The 19,731-nt window shown below is 37.8% G+C and overlaps 1 protein-coding gene across 8 annotated transcripts in view; it reads left to right on the forward strand.

Annotated features, from left to right (window-relative positions):
- Window positions 1-19,731, forward strand: part of ARHGAP32 (Rho GTPase activating protein 32) — a 234,682-nt gene that overhangs the window by 127,785 nt on the left and 87,166 nt on the right. For all 8 annotated transcript variants that reach the window (XM_084783262.1, XM_084783261.1, XM_084783263.1 and 5 more), the window contains one exon: window positions 3,957-4,043. In XM_084783262.1, coding sequence (XP_084639388.1) covers window positions 3,957-4,043 — 87 coding nt within the window. The remainder of the gene's footprint in view (window positions 1-3,956; window positions 4,044-19,731) is intronic.

The raw sequence follows: 19,731 nt of genomic DNA on the forward strand, positions 1-19,731 counted from the left end.
GTACCACATTTTCTTCATTTATCTGTCAATAGGCATTTAGGCTGGTTTTATTTCCTGACTGTTGTAATGGTAAAGCTATAAATATGAGTGTGCAAGTATCTATTGTATTTTGATATAGTCTTTCAGGCATGTACACAAAAGTGGTATAATTGGATCTTGTGGCAGATAGTTCTATTTTAAGTTTATTTGAGGAACTTCCATGTTGATTTCCATAGTGTTCCATTCTAAAATGACTTTTCTATGAGGTGAGAAGAATCACATGAGAAAAAAAAAAGAGAGAAAAAAAAGATGACACAGATCAACTTTTTTTAGCCCTTCAGAACTGGAGACAGTTATATGCATGTGTGGATAAGGAGTCAGTTGTGGTTTCTCTCAGTATGTGCTGTGTCTGAATCCTCCTTGGAGTGTCCTCAAAGTGGCCACTTGAACATACTGATCTCTTGACATCCAAAGGTTCTGATGAGGGAGTGCTTGATGGTCATATCAGGACTCCTTGTCTGTAGTCTTATGGAGTCTGTCTGGATGCATTTAAGATTGTTTATATTATGGAAGTTTGACTATCATCAAACTTTAAGTTCATATTACTGAGGTTCAGTGTGCATCTTGGTATTCATGTTCTTGATCAAATCTGGGAAGTTTTTTATTATTGTTTCCTTAAAATCCATTGCCCTCTTTGTGTGTGTGTGTGTGTGTGTGTGTGTGTGTGTGTGTGTGTGTGTGTGTGTTGTTTTTGTTTTTGTCTTCCTCTTTGGGACTCCGGTACACATACATTTGATGGTTTCCTGTGCTGCACTGGGGTCTGTTACTCTGTTACTTTTCTTCAGTACCCAAGTCTTGTTCTTTCCTATCTCTGACCTGATCATTCTCATCGCTCTATTTTCCAGTTCACCGACTTTCTTCCTGCTCTGCTCTGTCTTTGGCTCATTTAAATAAAATTTCCATTTTAGTTATACTTTTTAGCTATGCAATTTGATTTTGGTTTCTTTTTAGTTTAAAACATCTTATTAATGTTTATTTCATGCATAAAGTGTTCTCTTGACTTTTTTCACATCTTGCTCTAACTCTCATAGCAGCATTAGCATGATTGTTTGTCTGGTGTATCTGCCATGAGGTCTTCTTCAAGGGCAAATTTTTGCTGATAATTTATTTCCTTGCTTCTTTCTTGTTCTTTATATATTAGTGCATTCTTGAAAGGAACAGAACTGATAGAAGGGATATACATATTAAAGGGGCATTTACTGGATTGGCTTACAGGGTGTGATCTGTCTCACATTGGAAAAGCCAGAAGCCTGGTAGTTGTTCATCCCATGAGAGTGGATGCCTCAGCTGTTTCATCTGATGCTGAAGGCCTGGAAAGTTGCTGGTCTTCAGTCTGCCCTGGAATTTGAAAGAAATTGGTTCTGTTATTAAAGAAGAGTGCTGTAGCATTATGGTAGACGAACTTGTCATCAAGAGTGGGGGCAAACAGACAAAAAGCAAAGTTCCCTTTCTCATATCCAGAAGGTACTGCTCATATTTAGCCTTCCTGCTTCAGATAATCTGGTCAAGAGAATCTCTCACGGGTAACCAGCAGCTTAACTTTTAGTGATCCCAGATGCAGCTAAATTGACAACCAAAATTAGCCATCACAGATAGAGATCTTGTTCTTTGTAGCAGTTTCAATTACTTCCTTTAAATATTTTGAGGATATAATCCATACTAGAGATTGCTTTTAAGGGAAACTTGAAGATTGGTGAGGTACGTTCTCTGTTCTTTACTGCCAAGACAGTCCTCTCAGTATAGAGTGTATATGCTCTTCCTGTCTGCTTTCTCAGCTCTTTGCTCCTTCCCCGTGCTGCCAGTGTTTTCCTGATTTTTGTAGCTCAGCAAACTCCTTCCATTTCTACCTTCCCAAGTCCTGGGGACTAGCTGCGTTATACTCTGGAACAGAATAGACTGTTTCCCTTAGCCTCTTTCAGCTTTTCTGTGCCATTTCAGTCTTAGCTGTTGAGTGTCTTGAATACCTCAGGGATGCTTCTTAGCCCTTCTTGTCTTTTCAATGCTATGCTCCTAGGCTGTATAGCTCCTTGCTTGGAGAGGCTCCCTACCGTGCTTAGCCGCCCCTGCCCGCCCCACCCCCACCCCATTCTCCTGCTTTTCCTTAGTCTTTAATGTATTTGCTCCATGCCCTTGATTCCTTCTTGTGGGAAGCAGTTGATGATTGGATATTGGTCAGTTCTGCTGCCATGCCTTGTAATTACAGTTTGTCACTTTAGTCTGTAGTCTCCCAGGATTTGGCTGGCTTCTCCTTGTCCTTTCCTAGGAAGATTCTTGATTCTCTGGCACCTTTGCCCGACAACCAGGCCCATTTTTGTCTCCTGATGTAAAGTATTGTCTGTTGAAGGTTATCATTATTTTTTTTTTTTATAAAACTTTGTTTCTCTGTTAACCTGGATATCACACAAATAATCGAGACTGTTATATTTCTTTGTTATATTTCTTCATAAAGATTTACAACACAATCTTGAGCAGCTTAAGTCTGTTCTTAACTCTCTATGTTATTCTGACTCCATCTTTGCCAAAACCCGCCCAAGTTACTTGCTTTTTAGTTCTTTCTTTGCTCCAGCTGAATCTTGCTCATCTTTTCTTCCCCTCTGCCTGTGGCTGACTCCCCTGTGGAATCCCCTACTTCCTCTTCTAACTCCTCCTCCTCTGGCTGGCAGGAAATCCAGCCCTATTGTCATACAATTGGCATACAAGATGACAGATGGGGAGCAGAGTTGAAATAACATTGAGGCAGGAGATTCTCAGAACAAGGCTTGCAACCAGAAAAGGGGTGGTGGTGGTATAGAAATCAACATTTGAATTACACAATAACTTTATACCAAGACTTGACTCTTTTAGAAAATTATTTAGGCTTTTTTTCCATTCTTAAAACTTTAATTTTTAAAAACTGCAATTGTGCCATGAAACTGAGTTATTCATTGTTACCTTGTAGACTTCTTAATATCTGAAGATTTTTAATAAATGACTTCCTGTGACACTGTTCACATAGAGAAGGTATCTTCTTCAGCAGAGCGTTTCTTACAGCATTTTAACTACAGTGGCATGTGGCATTTGTGAAGGACCTCTTGAATGCCGTGTGACTTTGAGAGTAGGTGTCTTTTCCTTTCCCCCAATCCAGGCGAGACACTAAGTAGGTAGATATATATGGACACTTACTGTTACTTTTGAACACAGGGTTTCACTTGGGGAATAGATGTAATCTCATGTCCAAATTGGAGTCAGGTGTACCATGTGAGTGCATGAAACAGAGTACAGGGAAAAGGACAAAGCTAGCCACATGGTAGATGATGATACTTATCCTAACTGGCATAAGATACAGGGTAATCAGATCTGTAACAAACTATTGGATATATAACTCATCTAAAGATGATTCATTCTCAGATGTTGCCCATGTGGGCCTGGTATCGCCAGTGTTCTGTGTTTTTCATATGAGACCTCACAGTTTCTATGTGCTGTCTGCTTATTCAAGTAAAAATAAAATCAAATCCGATGTTCAGATCCAGATTGTAAGTATGAAATTCAACATGATTATAAGCTCAGCCATTCTCTGGGCAGCCAGTTTCTTTCTCTATACTAGTCTGGGCTATTTTTAAACTTGTCATGCTTCTCTCAGTAAACAATTTAATGCTTTTGTGCATAATAAATAAATGCAGGGAATGAAGGACTTGATTATGTAACGGTATCTTACTTATGCTTTTATGAAATTCTGTCAGATAACAGGCACAAAGGGAATTCATGAAAAATATATACTTTTTTAAAATTCTGAATTCTTCATTCACCTGTTTTAAGTTATAGACTTCCATAAGGCACATCTTATGTTAACTTGACGTGATGGTCCAGGTGGTGTTGTATGCTTAGTTGATTCTCACTTGTGAATGATGACTTTCTTGTCCCTTTCTTCTGTGACACAGCTTTCACTATCAGAAGAACAGAATGAAGTAATGAAAAATGGCTGTGAATCTAAAGAGCTGGTCTACCTCGTGCAGATTGCCTGTCAGGTAATTTTGAGGATGTGTCCTCTACATAGAGTTAATTATCCAGAGTGACAATTAAATTGATCACTATAGTGTATTTCTCACATTGCTTACAGGCTTATAATCAACAGAAAGATGCTGCTATTGACATGTAATTAGGCTATGAATAACTACTGCAAGAAAACGTATTGGTGTCTTTCTAAAGAGGAATGTGTCATCTTACAATGCACCACTGAGGTTACAGTTTGTGTATCTTAGTTGTTTGTAGGAATTCCAGAGGGCTTAGAGTACTGAGTCACAGTGACAGTGTTAACACGAAACTTTCTAAGCTTTCATATCAGCATTCCTAAACACCAGAGCTGAAGCCAGGAGTTCAACAGAATCTGTTTCAATATACACAGTAAGAGGTTAAAGAAGTGCATTGTGAGTTGTTGACCATATGTCACAAAAGAAGAGACCATTCATCTCTGCCTTAGTTCTTAAATGGCAGCAGCTCTCAGCCTGTGGCTGCAACCCCACAGGTGTCTCATGTCAGACATTCTACATGCCACATATCTGCATTATGATTCATAAGTAGCAGAATTACAGTTATGAAGTAGCAATAAAATAATTTTATGGTTAGGGTCACAACAACATAACGAACTGTATTAAAGGGTCACAGCATTAAGAAGGCTGAGAACCACTGCTGTATGGTGTAGCAAGATAGATGCATGGTTTTTCAGCTTGATGTTTCTTAACTATTCATAATCAGAACATGAAGGTATTCATCATGGCTTGCTCATCATGAAATTTAAAATGCGCCATTTGAAGTTAATACTTTCTTCATCTAGTAAACATATTTTAGATTCACTTAATCTACACTTATTCTACACTTTCAGAGGCTTTTCCCTGTTAGTGAATTGGTTATTGGAAAGCAAGTGTTTGGGAGGAAGACTTTATTCTGCACAAAATTTTTAGTTTTGGGGGAGAAAATACAGAATTTCCATATTTTTAAAAACATAGTAGTCATGTTCATGAAGTTAAAAGTTAATAAATCTAGAAAACTCTGTTGTATTCCTCATATTGTATGAGAAATATGTAAATTCTTAATTCTGGTTTTAAACAAAATTTTTAAAAATTTAAGTACTTTGATTTTTTAGGTGATAAAACATAGTACTGGAAGTAGAATTAAACTTGTATATAATTAAGATGTGTTTTGTTCCATGTCACCACAGTTTCTGGGAGAACCAATGAAGTTCTGAGTTCCACATAGTTCCATTTTTATAAAATGCTTTTGTTTGGAGAGGTACTTTATTGTTTTGAGGTTTTGATAACAAATAAGATAGAACATTTAAATTTTATGGTTTTCCTCTATTTTTCTCAAATAGCCCTTAGTGATACAAAGACTAAAGGGTTTGAACCTTCACCTCTTACTTTTTCCTTGGAGTAGATAGATGATAGATAGGTAGCCTACACATTTGAAACTGGGTCCAAGATGACATTTGTCCTGTTCCTGTTCATATCTATGTACTTTTACAAATTGCTAAGCACATGTTCATGTGCATTCACACACACATGCATACCACAAGCATACATGCACACACACATGTGCCTCTGTTTATTCTTGGTCATTTGTGTAGCCCAAACCAGGACATTACATTTATTTTTGGTAGTAAGGCAAAATGTGAGTAGATAGCATCAGGTGATTGATGAGACCTGGTGAAAGAGAAGGAAGAAAAAAAACAACAACAAAATGAGAAAGGTCTCAAATAGGCCTTTGCTGATTTAAGGTTTGGTCATATTAAGAGAAATGGTAAGCTGACTTTTAAGTGCAGTAGTTAGTATATCATGTATGAAGCTCTCAATTCCTCTGTAGCCTAACACAATTTAGCATCTCTTATTATTAGCCGTACTTTAAATGCATAATTGTTATGTGATTATGCTTCCATGTATTATTGACCTAGATGTTAGATAGTTTCCTTGTTGTAAATATCCTGTCAAACAGCTTAAAACATTTTGGATCACTCATTAATATTATTTATTACATCAGAGTGATAATTTACTGCATGATAATGATGCCATTCACCTCTTTCCTGACTCACTGTGTGTAATTACTGAAGCCTTCCCATGGCTTAGTTCAGTAGACTTACCACATATGTCATCCATAAGCTATATTAAATGAGACTAAAAAATAATTGAAAGCCTCACTACTAAACCCTTTAATTTTACAAAGAAGGAAGCTGAGGTTCACAGTAGTAAAGTGGCTATCCTAAGCTATACAGAGTCCTAGCAACTGGAGCCACCAAAGAATTTAGCTTTCTGACTTCTATCTTTACCTCTACCTCCTTGCAATTTTCATTCTAGAATAGATTGGAGAAATTGCTTAGTGTCCAGTAAGAGAAGACCACCATTTCATGTTGTGATTGTTAGTTTCAATTGTCAGTCTTAAAATAATCTGGAATCACTAGCTGAGGGAAGAGTCTCAGTGGAGGATTGTCTAGGTCAAGCTGTGCTGTGGGCATTTCTGTTGAGAATTGTCTTGATTAGGTAAGTTGATGTGGGGAGATCGAGGCCACTGTGGCTTTCCCCTTTCTTTGGGTCCCTGACTGTGTAAGAGTGGGAAAACTAAGTTAAATAAAAGGCTTCATGCATTCATTCTCTCTACTCTTGACTATGGATGTAATGTGGCTAGCTGTTCTAAGTTCCTGCTGCCTTACTGTCCCTGCTAGGATGGACTGTGACCTTGGATTGTGAGTGAAAATAAAAGCCCTTTCTGGCTTAAATTGCTTTTTGTAAAGAGTATTTTACTTTAGCCAAAGGCAGGAAACAAAGACCCACACTGATACAATGTTTCAGGAGCTATTCATTTACACATTTTATTACTCTGCTAACGTCTATACTTTAACAATATATACTTAAAGTTATTCTTAAGTAATTTTGTATGTGTATGAGTATTTTGCCTGCATGTATATATGTGAAAGTCATACATGTCTGGTGCCCTTGGAAATCAGAAGAGGGCACTGAATTCCCAGGAGCTGGCGTTACAAATGGTTGCATGCTGACATGGGCCCAAGAATCAGAACCAGGGTCTTCTGCGAGAGCAGCCAGTACTAGTCACTGAACTATCTTTCCAGTCCCAAGTTCTTTTTATTTATCTAAAATTCTTGATCTGTCATCTTATATTTTCTCTTGTTATTAGCTTAAAAGCTAACAAATTAAATGAGTGAGTCTTTTTCTTTTCTGTAGGTTGTGACTCTAGTTTTTTGGGGTATAATCTTTAAACCTTTTAAATGTTCTGCCCTTTACAGTTTTTATTTCTTTAAAAATGAGAGTCTAGAAATATTTCTTCCATACAGAATGCACCAAAATGCATTTGGCATTTTATGAATTATGTGCTTATAGCCACAGGACACATACTCTGTTATTTAATTCTTATAACAGCTCTGTGAGGTAGATGTTAGTACTTGACTAGACTTGAGCATGTTAATACTTTCCACAGTGTAATAAAATTAAAGAGGTACCAAGATTTGATCCCAAGTGTAGTATGATTGGTTGGTTTGTTTTGGTAACTTCTCTATTGTTTTCTGTTATAATTTTTTACTGTAAGCATATCCCAAATGTTTAAAATAAATTTCAGAAATATATTTAAGTGACTGGCAGTCTAGTTCCTTGCCAAGACATTAGAAGGCAGGTGTTGTGAACAGTCCCCCTATCCCCCCACCCCCTGAACCCCCCTGAACCCCCCCAAATTGAAACATTTTATCCTGGAGGGAAGCTCATTAAGTAGAAAGGTAATCAATTCAAAATAGCTTCAGGAAATCCCTGAAACTGAGCATATTCTTTCTTTGTCAGAGTAAACCATAAAAGCCAGAGTCCCTCTCAGACAGTGCAGACCTAAGATGGAGATAGGGATGGGGGTTGGCAGAAGGAAACAAAAACCTCTCAGAAGAACAAGCGCTGTAAAGAAGAGCAGACCAGCTGCCTGGAAGAGGGTTTAGACATACTGATGCTTCTGGAAAGGACACTCTTCAACCTGTTGAGCAGTCTATAGGCTGTGCTGTATACTCCAGGTTCCCAGCCTTGTGAGCTGTCACCTATGCTGGGGTGGGCCTTGGTAATGTAGCGTCTTTGAGTAATTTTTGCTCCTATAAGTAACCCCAATAAAACTCATTGCTTCACCAAGCTGGACTTTGGTATTGTCTGTACTTTGGCCTGTCGTGGAATCTCCATCTCAGTTGAATGTGTGTGTGTGTGTGTGTGTGTGTGTGTGTGTGTGTGTGTGTGTGTGTGTGTGTGTTGGCTTCCTAGGAAAAGTTTCATAACAAAATCGTGGGGCATAGTTTTCTCCACCTCCTTCTCATCTACATGCAAACACACACATGGTAAATTCTAGAGCCCTCAATGGAGGGGCATCGGGGTACACATTTAGGTAGGTAGAGTGTAACTTTAATGATACAAAAATATTGTCAGATGGGCTACCATGGACTCAAAGCAAGTATAACAAACAACAGATACCAGTCAAACAAATCTAATTTAGCTGATATGTCTGTTGAGTATTAACCGTAGGAAAAGGTCATTGATCCTCCGAGTTCTCATTTCCTCTTATTATTAACATCATCTAAAGTTCTTGTAACTAATATATGCCTAAGATCTTCCTTCTCGACCCTCTTCATTCTGTCCATCTACTTTGTGAACAAACACATCTGCTACCCAGGAAGAAGAAATACTGTCTCCTTTGTGTCTTGTATATTGCTGTGGGTAGGGCATCTATGTTGAATATTGAGTAACTTTTAAAAGGTCAAAATTCAGTAAGCAAAATTTTTAATTATAGATAGTTCCACTACATGCAATGAAGCATTTGTGAGTATAATTTCAGTGGCATTTACTATTAAAAGCTTTTTTTCTTTTTTTCCTCCCTGTTATATTCTTTAGCAAGTCAGTATAGGTAGTTGTGGTTTTTTGTTTTTTGTGTTTTGTTTTGGTTTGGTTTGGTTTTTGGTTTTTTTTGGAGACAGGGTTTCTATGTATAGCCTTGATTGTCCTGGACTTGCTTTGTAGACCAGGCTGGCCTTGAACTCACAGAGATCCACCTGCCTCTGCCTCCGAGTGCTGAGATTAAAAGTGTGCACCACCACACTCGGCATCAGTATCAGTTTTAAAGTGACAAATTTAAACGCAGGTATTCTAATATATACTCATGAAAATCCTGTTTTGATCTCTTCTAAAGTATAGTTTTCTCGGTTGAAGGATAATTGCTATTTAATTATTTAATTAATAGGATAATATTTAATTATCCTATTGCTTTGAAGTAGATGACATTAACAATTCTATTTATTTTCATGTTTTTAATTCTTTTCTCATATATTACATCTCCCAACTGCAGTTTCCCCTCTCTCCCCTTAACCCATTATCTTTCCTTACCTCCCTTCTCCAAATCCACCCTCACCCTCCACATAGAAAAGAGCAGGCCTCCCAGGGACATCTACCAAACACTGTATAAGCATAACGAGTTACAATAAGACCAGGCACATAGCATCACATCAAGGCTGGACACGGCCACCTAATAAGGGGGAAGTAGACAAAAGAGACATGGACAGCTCTCTCCCCCTTTGTTGGGATTCCCACAAGAACACCAAGCTACTCAACATAATATATATGTAGAGATGTAGGTCAGACCTACATAGGGTCCCTGATCTCTGTGAGCCTCCCCATGAGTCCTGGTCAGCCGATTCTGTGGGCCCTGCTCTGGTGTGTCCCTTACCCCTCTGGTTTCTCTGATCCTTCCTCACCCTCCTCCTCCTCAGAACTCCCCTAACTCTGCCTGATGTTTAGCTGTGGGACTTCACATCTGCTCCTACCAGTTGCTGAATGATGTCTCTTTTCTCTGATGATTCTACTGGGCTTTGTTTCCAGAACACTCTGCAGACAGGACCAACTGTATCGAAGTTTAGGTGGCTGGATTGGTGTCCCAATCCCTGCACTTGAGACCTTGCCTAGTTACAGAAGATGGCCAGCTCAGGTCCTGGGAATCGTCACTACGGTCACCCTCACAGATTCCATGGAGTTCCCATTGCACTAGGTTTCTATCTTGCCCTGTCCACCCTCAATTCCAGTAACTTTCTCCTAGTATTTTCCCCCCTGGACCTGGCCCCTCCTGTTCCCAACCCCACCTGCCCCAATTCCACCATGAAATCTACTCTGTTTCCTCTTCCCAGAGAGAGCCTTGTGTCCTCCCTTGAACCCTCCTTGTGACTTAGCTTTTCTGGGTCTGGGGATTGAAGCGTGATGATCCTTTACTTTATAGCTGATGTCTACTTATGAGTGAGTACCATGTTTCTCTTTCTGTGTTTGGGATACCTCACTCAGGATATTTTTGTTGTTGTTGTTTTAGTTCCACCTATTCGCCTACAGTTTTCATGACGTCATTGTTTTTAACAGCTTAATAATACTCCATTGTATAAAAGCACCATATTTTCTTTATTCATTCCTTGGTTGAGGTACATCTGACCTGTTTCCAGTTTCTGGCTATTATGAATACAGCTGCTCTGAACATAGTTGAGCAAGTGTCCTTATGTTAGAATGGAGAGGGTTTTTTGGGTATATGGCCAGGAGTAGTATAGCTGGGTCTTGAGGCAGATCAATTCTCAACTTTCTGAGAATCCGCCATATTGACTTGCGAAGTGGCTGCATAAGTTTGCACTCCCACCAGCAGTGGAGGAGTGTTCCTTTTGCTCCACGTCTTTGCCAGCATGAGTTGTCACTTGTGTTTTTGATCTTAGCCATTCTGACAGGTGTAACGAATCTCAAACTCATTTTGATTTGCATTTCTCTGATGGCAAAAGATGCGGAACATTTCTTTAAGTGTTTCTCAGCTATTTGAGATTCTCTGTTGAGAATTCTCTACTTAGATTTATATTTTAGTCTGATAATTTAGTATGCTGATGTCTGGTTTCTGGAGTTCTTTATATATTTTGCATATTAGCCCTCTGTCAGATGTGGAGTTGGTGAAAATCTTTTCCCATTCTGTGGGCTGCCATTTTGTCCTATTGACAGTGTCCTTTGCCTCACAGAAACTTTTCAGTTTCCTGAGGCCGTGTGTGTGTGTGTGTGTGTGTGTGTGTGTGTGTGTGTGTGTGTGTGTGTGTCTATGTATGGTTTTTTGAGACATAGTTTCTCTGTATAGCCTTGGCTATCCTGGACTCACTTTGTAGACCAGGCTGGCCTCAAACTCACAAAGATCCACCTGTCTTTGCCTGTCTAAGTGCTGGGATTAAAGGCCTGTGCCACATGCGCTCCTGGTTGCATTTTTTAATGTTGATTTTTAGCACCTGTGTTATTGGTGTTTTATTTAGGGACTTGTCTCCTGTGCCACTGCAGTCAAGGATATTCTCCACTTTCCCTTTTATCAGGTTCAGTGTCTCTAGTTTTAAGTTGAGGTCTTGATCCACTTGGGTTTCAGTTTTGTGCAGAGTGACAAATGTGGCTTTACTGCACTCTTCTACATACCGACACCCAGTTAGATCACCACCATTTGTTGAAGATGCTTTCTTTGTTCCATTGAATGTTCCATTGGCTTCTTAATCAAAATGTAGGTGTCCATAGGTGTGTTGATTTGCCTCTAGGTCTTTAATTTGATTCCATTGTTTAACCTGTCTGTTTTTATGCTGATACCATGTGGATTTTTATTTGCTTTTTATTACCACAGCTCTGTAGTACAGCTTGAAGTCAGGGGTGATGATACCTCCAGAAATTCTTTTATTGTTCATGATTGTTTTAGCTACCCTGGGGTTTTTGTAAAGTTGCGTTGTGATTTTAATGCGGATTACCTTGATGCTCTAGATAGCCTTTGGTAAGATTTTTTACTATGTTAATCCACTGATCCATGAGCATGGATATCTTTCCCTCTTCTGCGATCTTATTTAATTTCCTTCTTCAAAGCCTTGAAGTTTTTATCATATAGGTTTTTCACTTGCTTCCTTGAGTTACCTCAAGATATTTTATAATATTTGTGGTTATTGTGAATGGTGTTGTTTCCCCATGTTTTCTCAGCCTGTTTGCCATTTTAAAATTATTTTTCTTTTTTTAACATATACATTTATATTATTACATATAAGTACAATAAGCTACATACAGCAAGAAGAACCACAAAACAATCAGGAATTACATTAATGTTTTGGCCATTTGAATTTGGCAACCTTGAAGAACATCTTTCCTATCTTGGTGAGTCTAAAATTCTGAATGAAAATCAATATCATATCTCATCTCTATCAACTTAAAACATCTATCTAGACCTAAAAACATCTTAATCCCTAAACAACTAAACTTAATTGTAAAACTAAACTATCTGGCTTTCAACCCCATCAGAGACTTGAGAAGGAATAAGAATTCATTACCTGAGTAAACCAGAAGTGCAGGTTAGCAGCTTCCAAAATGAAAAAATGACAGAGACAGTTTGCTGCCTGAACAGTCACCCAAAACTCTTTATAATGTTTGAGCTTCATCCTTAGCCTTCTGGCCCAATATATCTGACAGACATATTTGAGGCAGGAACTGTTGAGGACTTGCTTACCCTGTCTTGACAGAGTTTGGCTGTAAACTCTGCCTGCATCCAAGCTTGCCCATTTTTAAGCAGAATTCTGTCTGTGGTAGAAATGATATTTTGCCCAATGGTTGGTTTGCCACATTTGAAGCTATCTCCATAAGGAGGTTCTTTGATGCTCATCATCTTCTTTGAGGTAGGCTGGGTTTTGCCAGATGTTAACCTGTCTTGTTGTCAAAGACTCTTTAAAATAATAAAAACATCTTTATGTCTTTGAAGCTTTTGAAGACCTTATCTAACTATTTTACCTTATCTATCTATAGAATCCTATCTATCTGTTAAACCTAGGATGTATTTTCTGATATAGACTAGCAGTTGACATCACCACAATTTTATCAAGAAACAATTAACCTGTGAAACTTACTTTTCCTAAACAGCCTGCAATAGCACTTTCAAAGTATTGGAAGTAAACCTTGTATTATAATTGGGTGGTATGGGTAAAATAACTCATAATAGAGTAGAAATATATAATGTGTGTGAAGAATAATCTTAAATTGAATTCTATACCAATGTATTATTAAACTTATTTTGCGTCAATATACAGAATTCTATGCCATTGAATTAAAAATAACCTTATTTGTGAGTTAAATTAAGGAGTAGATTCAATAATCTACTTTTTGTTTTGTCATCCCTATATATTTCTATGTCCCCCTTCTTTCTTTTCAATCCTTATCTCCATACCTACGAAAGAAAGATAAAGGAAAAGAGAGACATCCCAGCATCCAACTTCGTTTTCTCTCTGAATAAGACCAATAATTACTTATAAATAACTCTCAATGAAAATAAGCCTCTATAGCCCAAGAGAGCAACCAAAAACCTACCCAACCCCCCAATAGGGAAATGGAGTACCATTCTCTTAAGGTTTCTTCTGGCTGATTTGGGGCAAATAATACCTTTGTAGGGGCCCAAATCAAATTGGAGAAAATGGTTAAACAAGCTAGGAATAGCATTTGTGGTCCAATTTCTAAATGTTGAGAAATTCTAAGATACATAGAAGTCCTGTGTGCGACAGTCTGATCGCAGACAGTTTGGAGCGGAAGCTTTCTTTAGAGCTGTTCTGTTCTGATGAGGAACAGCAAATGAATCATTTGGGGCTGGTACATGAAAGATGCAGGATGTCAGCGTCCAGCATGCTGAAAAAAATGAATCCTTTCAGGTCTGCTCCAGTGTCAGTTTCTGATTCTTTTGTTCTGAAAACATATAGGCATTATACAGTCCTAAAATTATAGGAGATGCACAGAACAGTTAGGGCTGGTTCTCTGCTCTGTAAATCTTCATTCATGCCATACGAAGAACCTGTTTGTCATTTGTATATAGGAGGGCTGATTTTTTTAGTTCATCTTGTGTTCAGCCACTTTGTGAAGGTATTTATCAGTTGTAGGAGTTCTCTATTAACATTTTTTGGGTTGCTTATATATATATACTATCATATTATCTGCAAATAGCAGTAGTTTGACTTTTTTCTTTCCAATTTGTATCCCTTTGATCTCCTCTAGTTGTCTTACTGCTCTAGCTAGAACTTCGAGCACTGTATTGAAGTAATATACAGAGAGAGAAGACAGCCTTGTCTTGTTCCTGATTTTAGTGGAATTACTTTGAGTTTCTCACAATTTAATTTAATGCTGGCTATCGGCTTGCTATAAATTATCTTTACTATCTTTAAATATGTTCCTTGTATTCCTGGTCTCTCTAAGACTTTTATCATGAAGATATGTTGGGTTTTGTGAAAGGCTTTTTGAGTATCTAATGAGATAATCGTGTTTTTTATTTTTTGTTTTCTTTCAGTTTGGTTATATGGTGGATTACACTGACAGATTTTTGTATGTTGAACCATCCCTGCATCTCTGGGATGAAGCCTCCTTCCTTGACCATGGTGGATAATCTTTTTGATGTGTCCTTGGGTTCAGATTGCAAGTATTTTATTTAGTATTTTTGCATCCATGTTCATGAGGGAAGTTGGTCTGTAATTATTTCTTTGTTGAATCTTCGTGTGGTTTGGGTATCAGGATGACTATGACCTCACGAAATGAGTTTGGCAGTGTTCCTTCTGTTTCTATTTTGTGGAATAATTTGAGGAGTATTGGTATTAGGTCTTCTTTGTAAATCTGCTAGTATTGTGGACTTGTTTTGGGAGACTTTTAATGACTGCCTCTGTTTTCTTAGGGGTTATAGTTTTCTTTGACTTCTTTATCTGATCTTGATTTAACTTTGGTAAGTGGTATCTGTTGACTAAATTGTTCATTTTTTTAGATTTTCCAATTTTGTAGAGTACAGGTTTTTTAAATATGACCTAATGATTGTTTGGGATTTTTTTTTGTATTGCTCTCTTTGTGTCTGTTTTATTGATTTTAGCCCCGAGTTTGAATATTTCGTGCCATCTACTTTTCTTGGATGTGTTTGCTTCTTTTTGTTCTAGAGCTTTCCAGTGTGCTAATATGAGATCTCCCCAGTTGCTTTATGAAGGCACTTAGTGATATGAACTTTCCTCTTAGCCCTGCTTTCATTGTGTCCTGTAAGTTTGGGTATGTTATAGTGCATTCATATTCACTGAATTCTATGAATTCTTTCTTTTTTTTTTTAAATTTCCACGCTGACCCTGAAGTAGTTCAGTAGGAAGTTATTTAGTTTCCATGAGTTTGTAGACTTTCTGTTGTTTCTTTTCTTGATATCCAGCTTTAACTTGTGGTGGTCTGATAGAATACAGTTTTTCCCCCTTGTTTTCTTGTATATATTGAGACTTGCTTTTGACCAAGTATGTGGTCAACTTTTGATAATGTTTTCTGATGTGCTTATTTGTGTGTCTACTTGTGTGCTGACATGAATTTCTGCACATAACGTGCATGCAGGTGCACAGAAGCCAAGGGGTATGGGATTTCCTGAGACTGGAGTTACGAGAAGTTTGTAAGTGTGATGTGCATGCTGGGAATCAAACTTGAGTCAGGTGGAGGAGCAGTAAGCACTCTTAACTGCTGAGCCATCTTTCAGTCCCAGGCATTAATAATCTTTATTGAAAGATACTAACTACCTTTTCCCTGTAAAATTTATTCAGATTAGTTTATTATTTCTGAAGATTAAGTATAAATAGTACAGTAATCTCAATGTTCCTTTGTGTCATGGTAGTGGAGAAGACAGCTGGTTTCAAGGGAATGTCTCCCTGCTTTGAAATATCATCCCATATCTGGTGTTCCCATGCTTGACATTCCACTGCGGAAATGCGTTCCTTGTATTAAGTATCGCCTCTAAACTCAGCCCAGTTAGCAAATACCATTACTACCACAGTGGATTGAGCATTGACATTTGGAGAGCATCTGTATGTGAACAAAATATGTAGGCAGATTGCTAGCCTTCTGATTTAAACTTTTCTTTCTTTCTTTTCTTTTCTTTCTTCTTCTTCTTCTTTTTTTTTTTGTACAGCTTCTATGAGGTGGAGGTGTTATTATTCCATTTCATAGATGAGTATACCATTGCTCACAGGTGCTAAGTAATTGAGTCAGGTTCTCTACTGAGAACAGTCCAGTCTAAGGCTCAGGTTGTATTTCTTTCTTTTTACTGAATTTCATAATTGATAGCAACTGTCATTTTTTTCTGATTAACAAAAGAATTCTAAAAACATAGGCAATGACTGTTCTCAGAAAGGATAGCAGATATATTCTTTTATTCTCAGGTCTGTCTAGAATTACTGATTTTTGGCATCACTGAATGGTAACAGTTACTTGGTAGTGACAGTAAAGAGTAAAAATTAGTAGCAAATTAAATTCTTAGCAGTATAATGAAAGGTTTTGCTTTGATTTCGTATTGTACCTTTACAACACCAAACTAAAGTATTCAAATTATTATTTTATTTATGCTTACCAGAAACAGGAAGATTATAAATGTACAAAATAAAGCCTTAAAGTTCTTGTTTTACCCCTGCTCAGAACATAAGGTCTTAGTTTAAGCATTTTGCTCAGTAAATGAGAACACATTCAGGTGATTTTCAAATTATGCATTATGTACTGTTCTGATTTCATAAATGAAAAACTGTACAGGAGAGCCATCTTTCGTTTGCACAGGATCTTTTTAAAAGGCAGTTGAAAGAAGTCCATAACCATGCATTTAAGAACTGATGACTCTATAGTGACATATTGTCACCTAAAGCCCATAGTGTATACATAGAACCTTTCTGTTCGGGCACTCTATATAGCATGGGCTTGGATGAAAATTTAATGACACATATCCATCATTGTAGTATTACAAAAAAAAAATACAAATACTGCCCTACAATTCAGGTGCTAGTTTGTATTTTCCTTCTAAAAGCCCTTCACAACTACTGATTTTTTGCTTCCACAATTTTATCATCCCAGGATGTCATAATTGGGCCTTCTTCACATGTCCTCATTTGCGAATGAGCCTTTAAAATTTCTCTGTGTCAGAGGAGTTATATATCTTTATATTTGACATAATAACAATTCACATTGACTTTGCAAATGCAAATGAAAGCCTTTCAGTAAATAAAAACTGATGGTTGTCTGATGGAAACATTTTCTCACACAGAAAGTAAATTAGTATTTAAAATTATGGTATGAATTGGTGCCTTCGAGGGCCTTCAGTGCTTAGCAGCATGGGTAGTTTTTCAAGGGCCTTGATTCAGTTCCCAGTACTCAGTACCCAGTGGATCATCTGTAACTTCAGTTACAGGGAATCTGATGCTGTCTTCTTGCTTGCATAGTACCAGATACTTGTGCATTGACAGAGGTGCAGGCAAAACCCCTGTACACATAAAACAAGTGTTTTGAAAATGTAAGAAGTTATGATTCATTGAATCTCATAAAGACAATTGGAAGGAAATTGCATGGATTGATTAAGTATTGGCACTGCATGTGTGCCTGAGGAGCTTCCTGCATCTTTTGTGGCTTGAGTGCTCATTTCTTTACAGCACTGACTACTGTTCCTTTGTGTGTCTGGCCCATTCTGTCCTGCCACTGCAGAAGGGCATCTTGGGTGCTTGCAAGTTTGGATAGTTATGAGTAAAGTTACTTACTATGAACACTTTCTTGAAGGAATTTATGTAGACATAAATGTTTAATTCAAAGTCAAAAAGAATGAGGCTGGTTTGCACGGTAAGAGTATGTTTAGGCATATATGCCAGCTTTTGTTTCCAGATTGAGTGTACCATTTTGTATTCTTCCCAGCAGTGGAGGAGAATCCCTGCTGCTCCATGCCTTGTCTGTGTTGGACATTGCTAGAGCTTTGGATTTCGGCCATCCCAATAAAGGCCATGCTTCAATGTTCAGCTCTGTAGTGATGTACATGTTAAGGAATTTCTCAGATGCCTTTTATTTCTTATCTGTATCTTTTTGGTGAGGGGTCTGTTATGGTTTTTTTTCCTTCTTTTTAAATAGACTGTTCTTTTTCTGCTTTAGGAATTCTCTGTATATTTTGGGTAACAAGCTTTTGTCTAGTTTTACAAGTATGCTAATGTTGGCCTCTCAGACTGAGTTAGGCAGTGTCCCACTCTTCTTTTGTTTTCTAGAACAGATTCTAGATATGTCCTATGATTTCTACCTGAGGCATTTAATATATTAACTATTGATTCAGTAGCTTAAATATCTGTACACTTACTCAGTGTATATTTCTTCATGTGTAAATTTGACAGGATCTGGAGTTGCGCATATTTCCCTATTGTGTGTCATCTAGTGATATGTCCCTAATTTACTTCTTACATTATTAGTTTGTTTCCTTTCTTTATCTACTTTTCTTTCCTTATCTACCTCTCCTTTTCAGCTAAACTGACTAGAAGCTCATCAGTCTTAATTGATGTTTTCAAAGAATTGGTTTTGTCTTGCCTTCTGGATTTCAGTTGTAGACATTATAGATGTCTTTTTTTAAAAAAAGATTTATTATTTATTATGTATAGAGTGTTGTGCCTGCATGTACACCTGCACAACAGAAGAGGGCACCAAATCTCATTACAGATGGTTGTGAGCCATCATGTGGTTGCTGGGAATTGAACTCAGAACCTTTGGAAGAGCAGGCAGTGCTCTTAACCTCTGAGCCATCTCTCCAGCCCCTAGACATGTGTTCCTAATGCCCTGAGAACAAACATTATATGGTCCCTATCCTTTTAAATTTGATATAGTATGTTTTATATCCCAGAATGCGCACTAAGTGTTCAGTGAATCTGAGAAGTGCATGTAGTCTATCTGTAAGTAATCTATTCTGGTGACTGAGTCTGCTACTGGCTAGATTTGTCGACTGGGATACAGAGATTGGTAAAGTCTCCAGCTGAATGGAAGATTAATCTGTTTTCACCTTGCATTTTTAAAAATTGTATTTATTTTATATGTGTGGTTGTTTTTACCTGTGTGTGTGCATATGTAAGAGAACATATGTAAGAGATCCTTTAGAACTAGAGAGACAGTTACGAGCTGTTACATGGGTGCTAGGAATTGAATCAAGGTCCTCTGGAAGAGGAGCCAGTTCTATTAACTGTTGAGCTATCTTGCCACTACCCCCCCCCCAGCATTTCTGTCTTTAAAAATTGTGTGTGTGTGTGTGTGTGTGTGCGCGCGCATGCGTATGTGTGTGTGTACATACAATGTCCATTATACACACAAAGGAATAGTATTTAACCTTAAAAAAAGATGATTTTTGTGGGGATTTTTACTTTTGTGGTGCTTGGTAATATTACACCAAAATGGAACTTAAGATTGGCTGATCAATTACAAAGCTCAAAGTATGTGTGTTTGTATGTGTGTTTTTAAAGATTTATTTATTTATTATGTATATCGTGCTCTGCCTGCATGTACATCTGCAGGCCAGAAGAGGGCATCAGATCACATAGAAGACTGTGAGCCGCCATGTAGTTTCTGGGAATTAAACTCAGAACCTCCAGAAGAGCAGTCAGTGCTCTTAACCTCTGAGCCATTCTCCAGCCCCAAAGTGTGTTTTGAAGTTCTTCTTAAAGATATGGTTTACATACCTGCATAGCATCCCAAGGGTACCAGATTGACCATATTTTCATAATTTCATTCTTAGTTTATGTTTTCCACCTTTAGTACTTACCATTTAGTCCTCCTGTCTAACTACAGCTCTACACGGTTTACCAGTACCTCCTGTACTTTCCTTTCCATATGCTAATATTCAGCCTCTGGT

The sequence above is a fragment of the Acomys minous genome (genome assembly GCF_964271855.1).
Source record: "Acomys minous genome assembly, chromosome: 5".
Classification (NCBI taxonomy): domain Eukaryota; kingdom Metazoa; phylum Chordata; class Mammalia; order Rodentia; family Muridae; genus Acomys; species Acomys minous.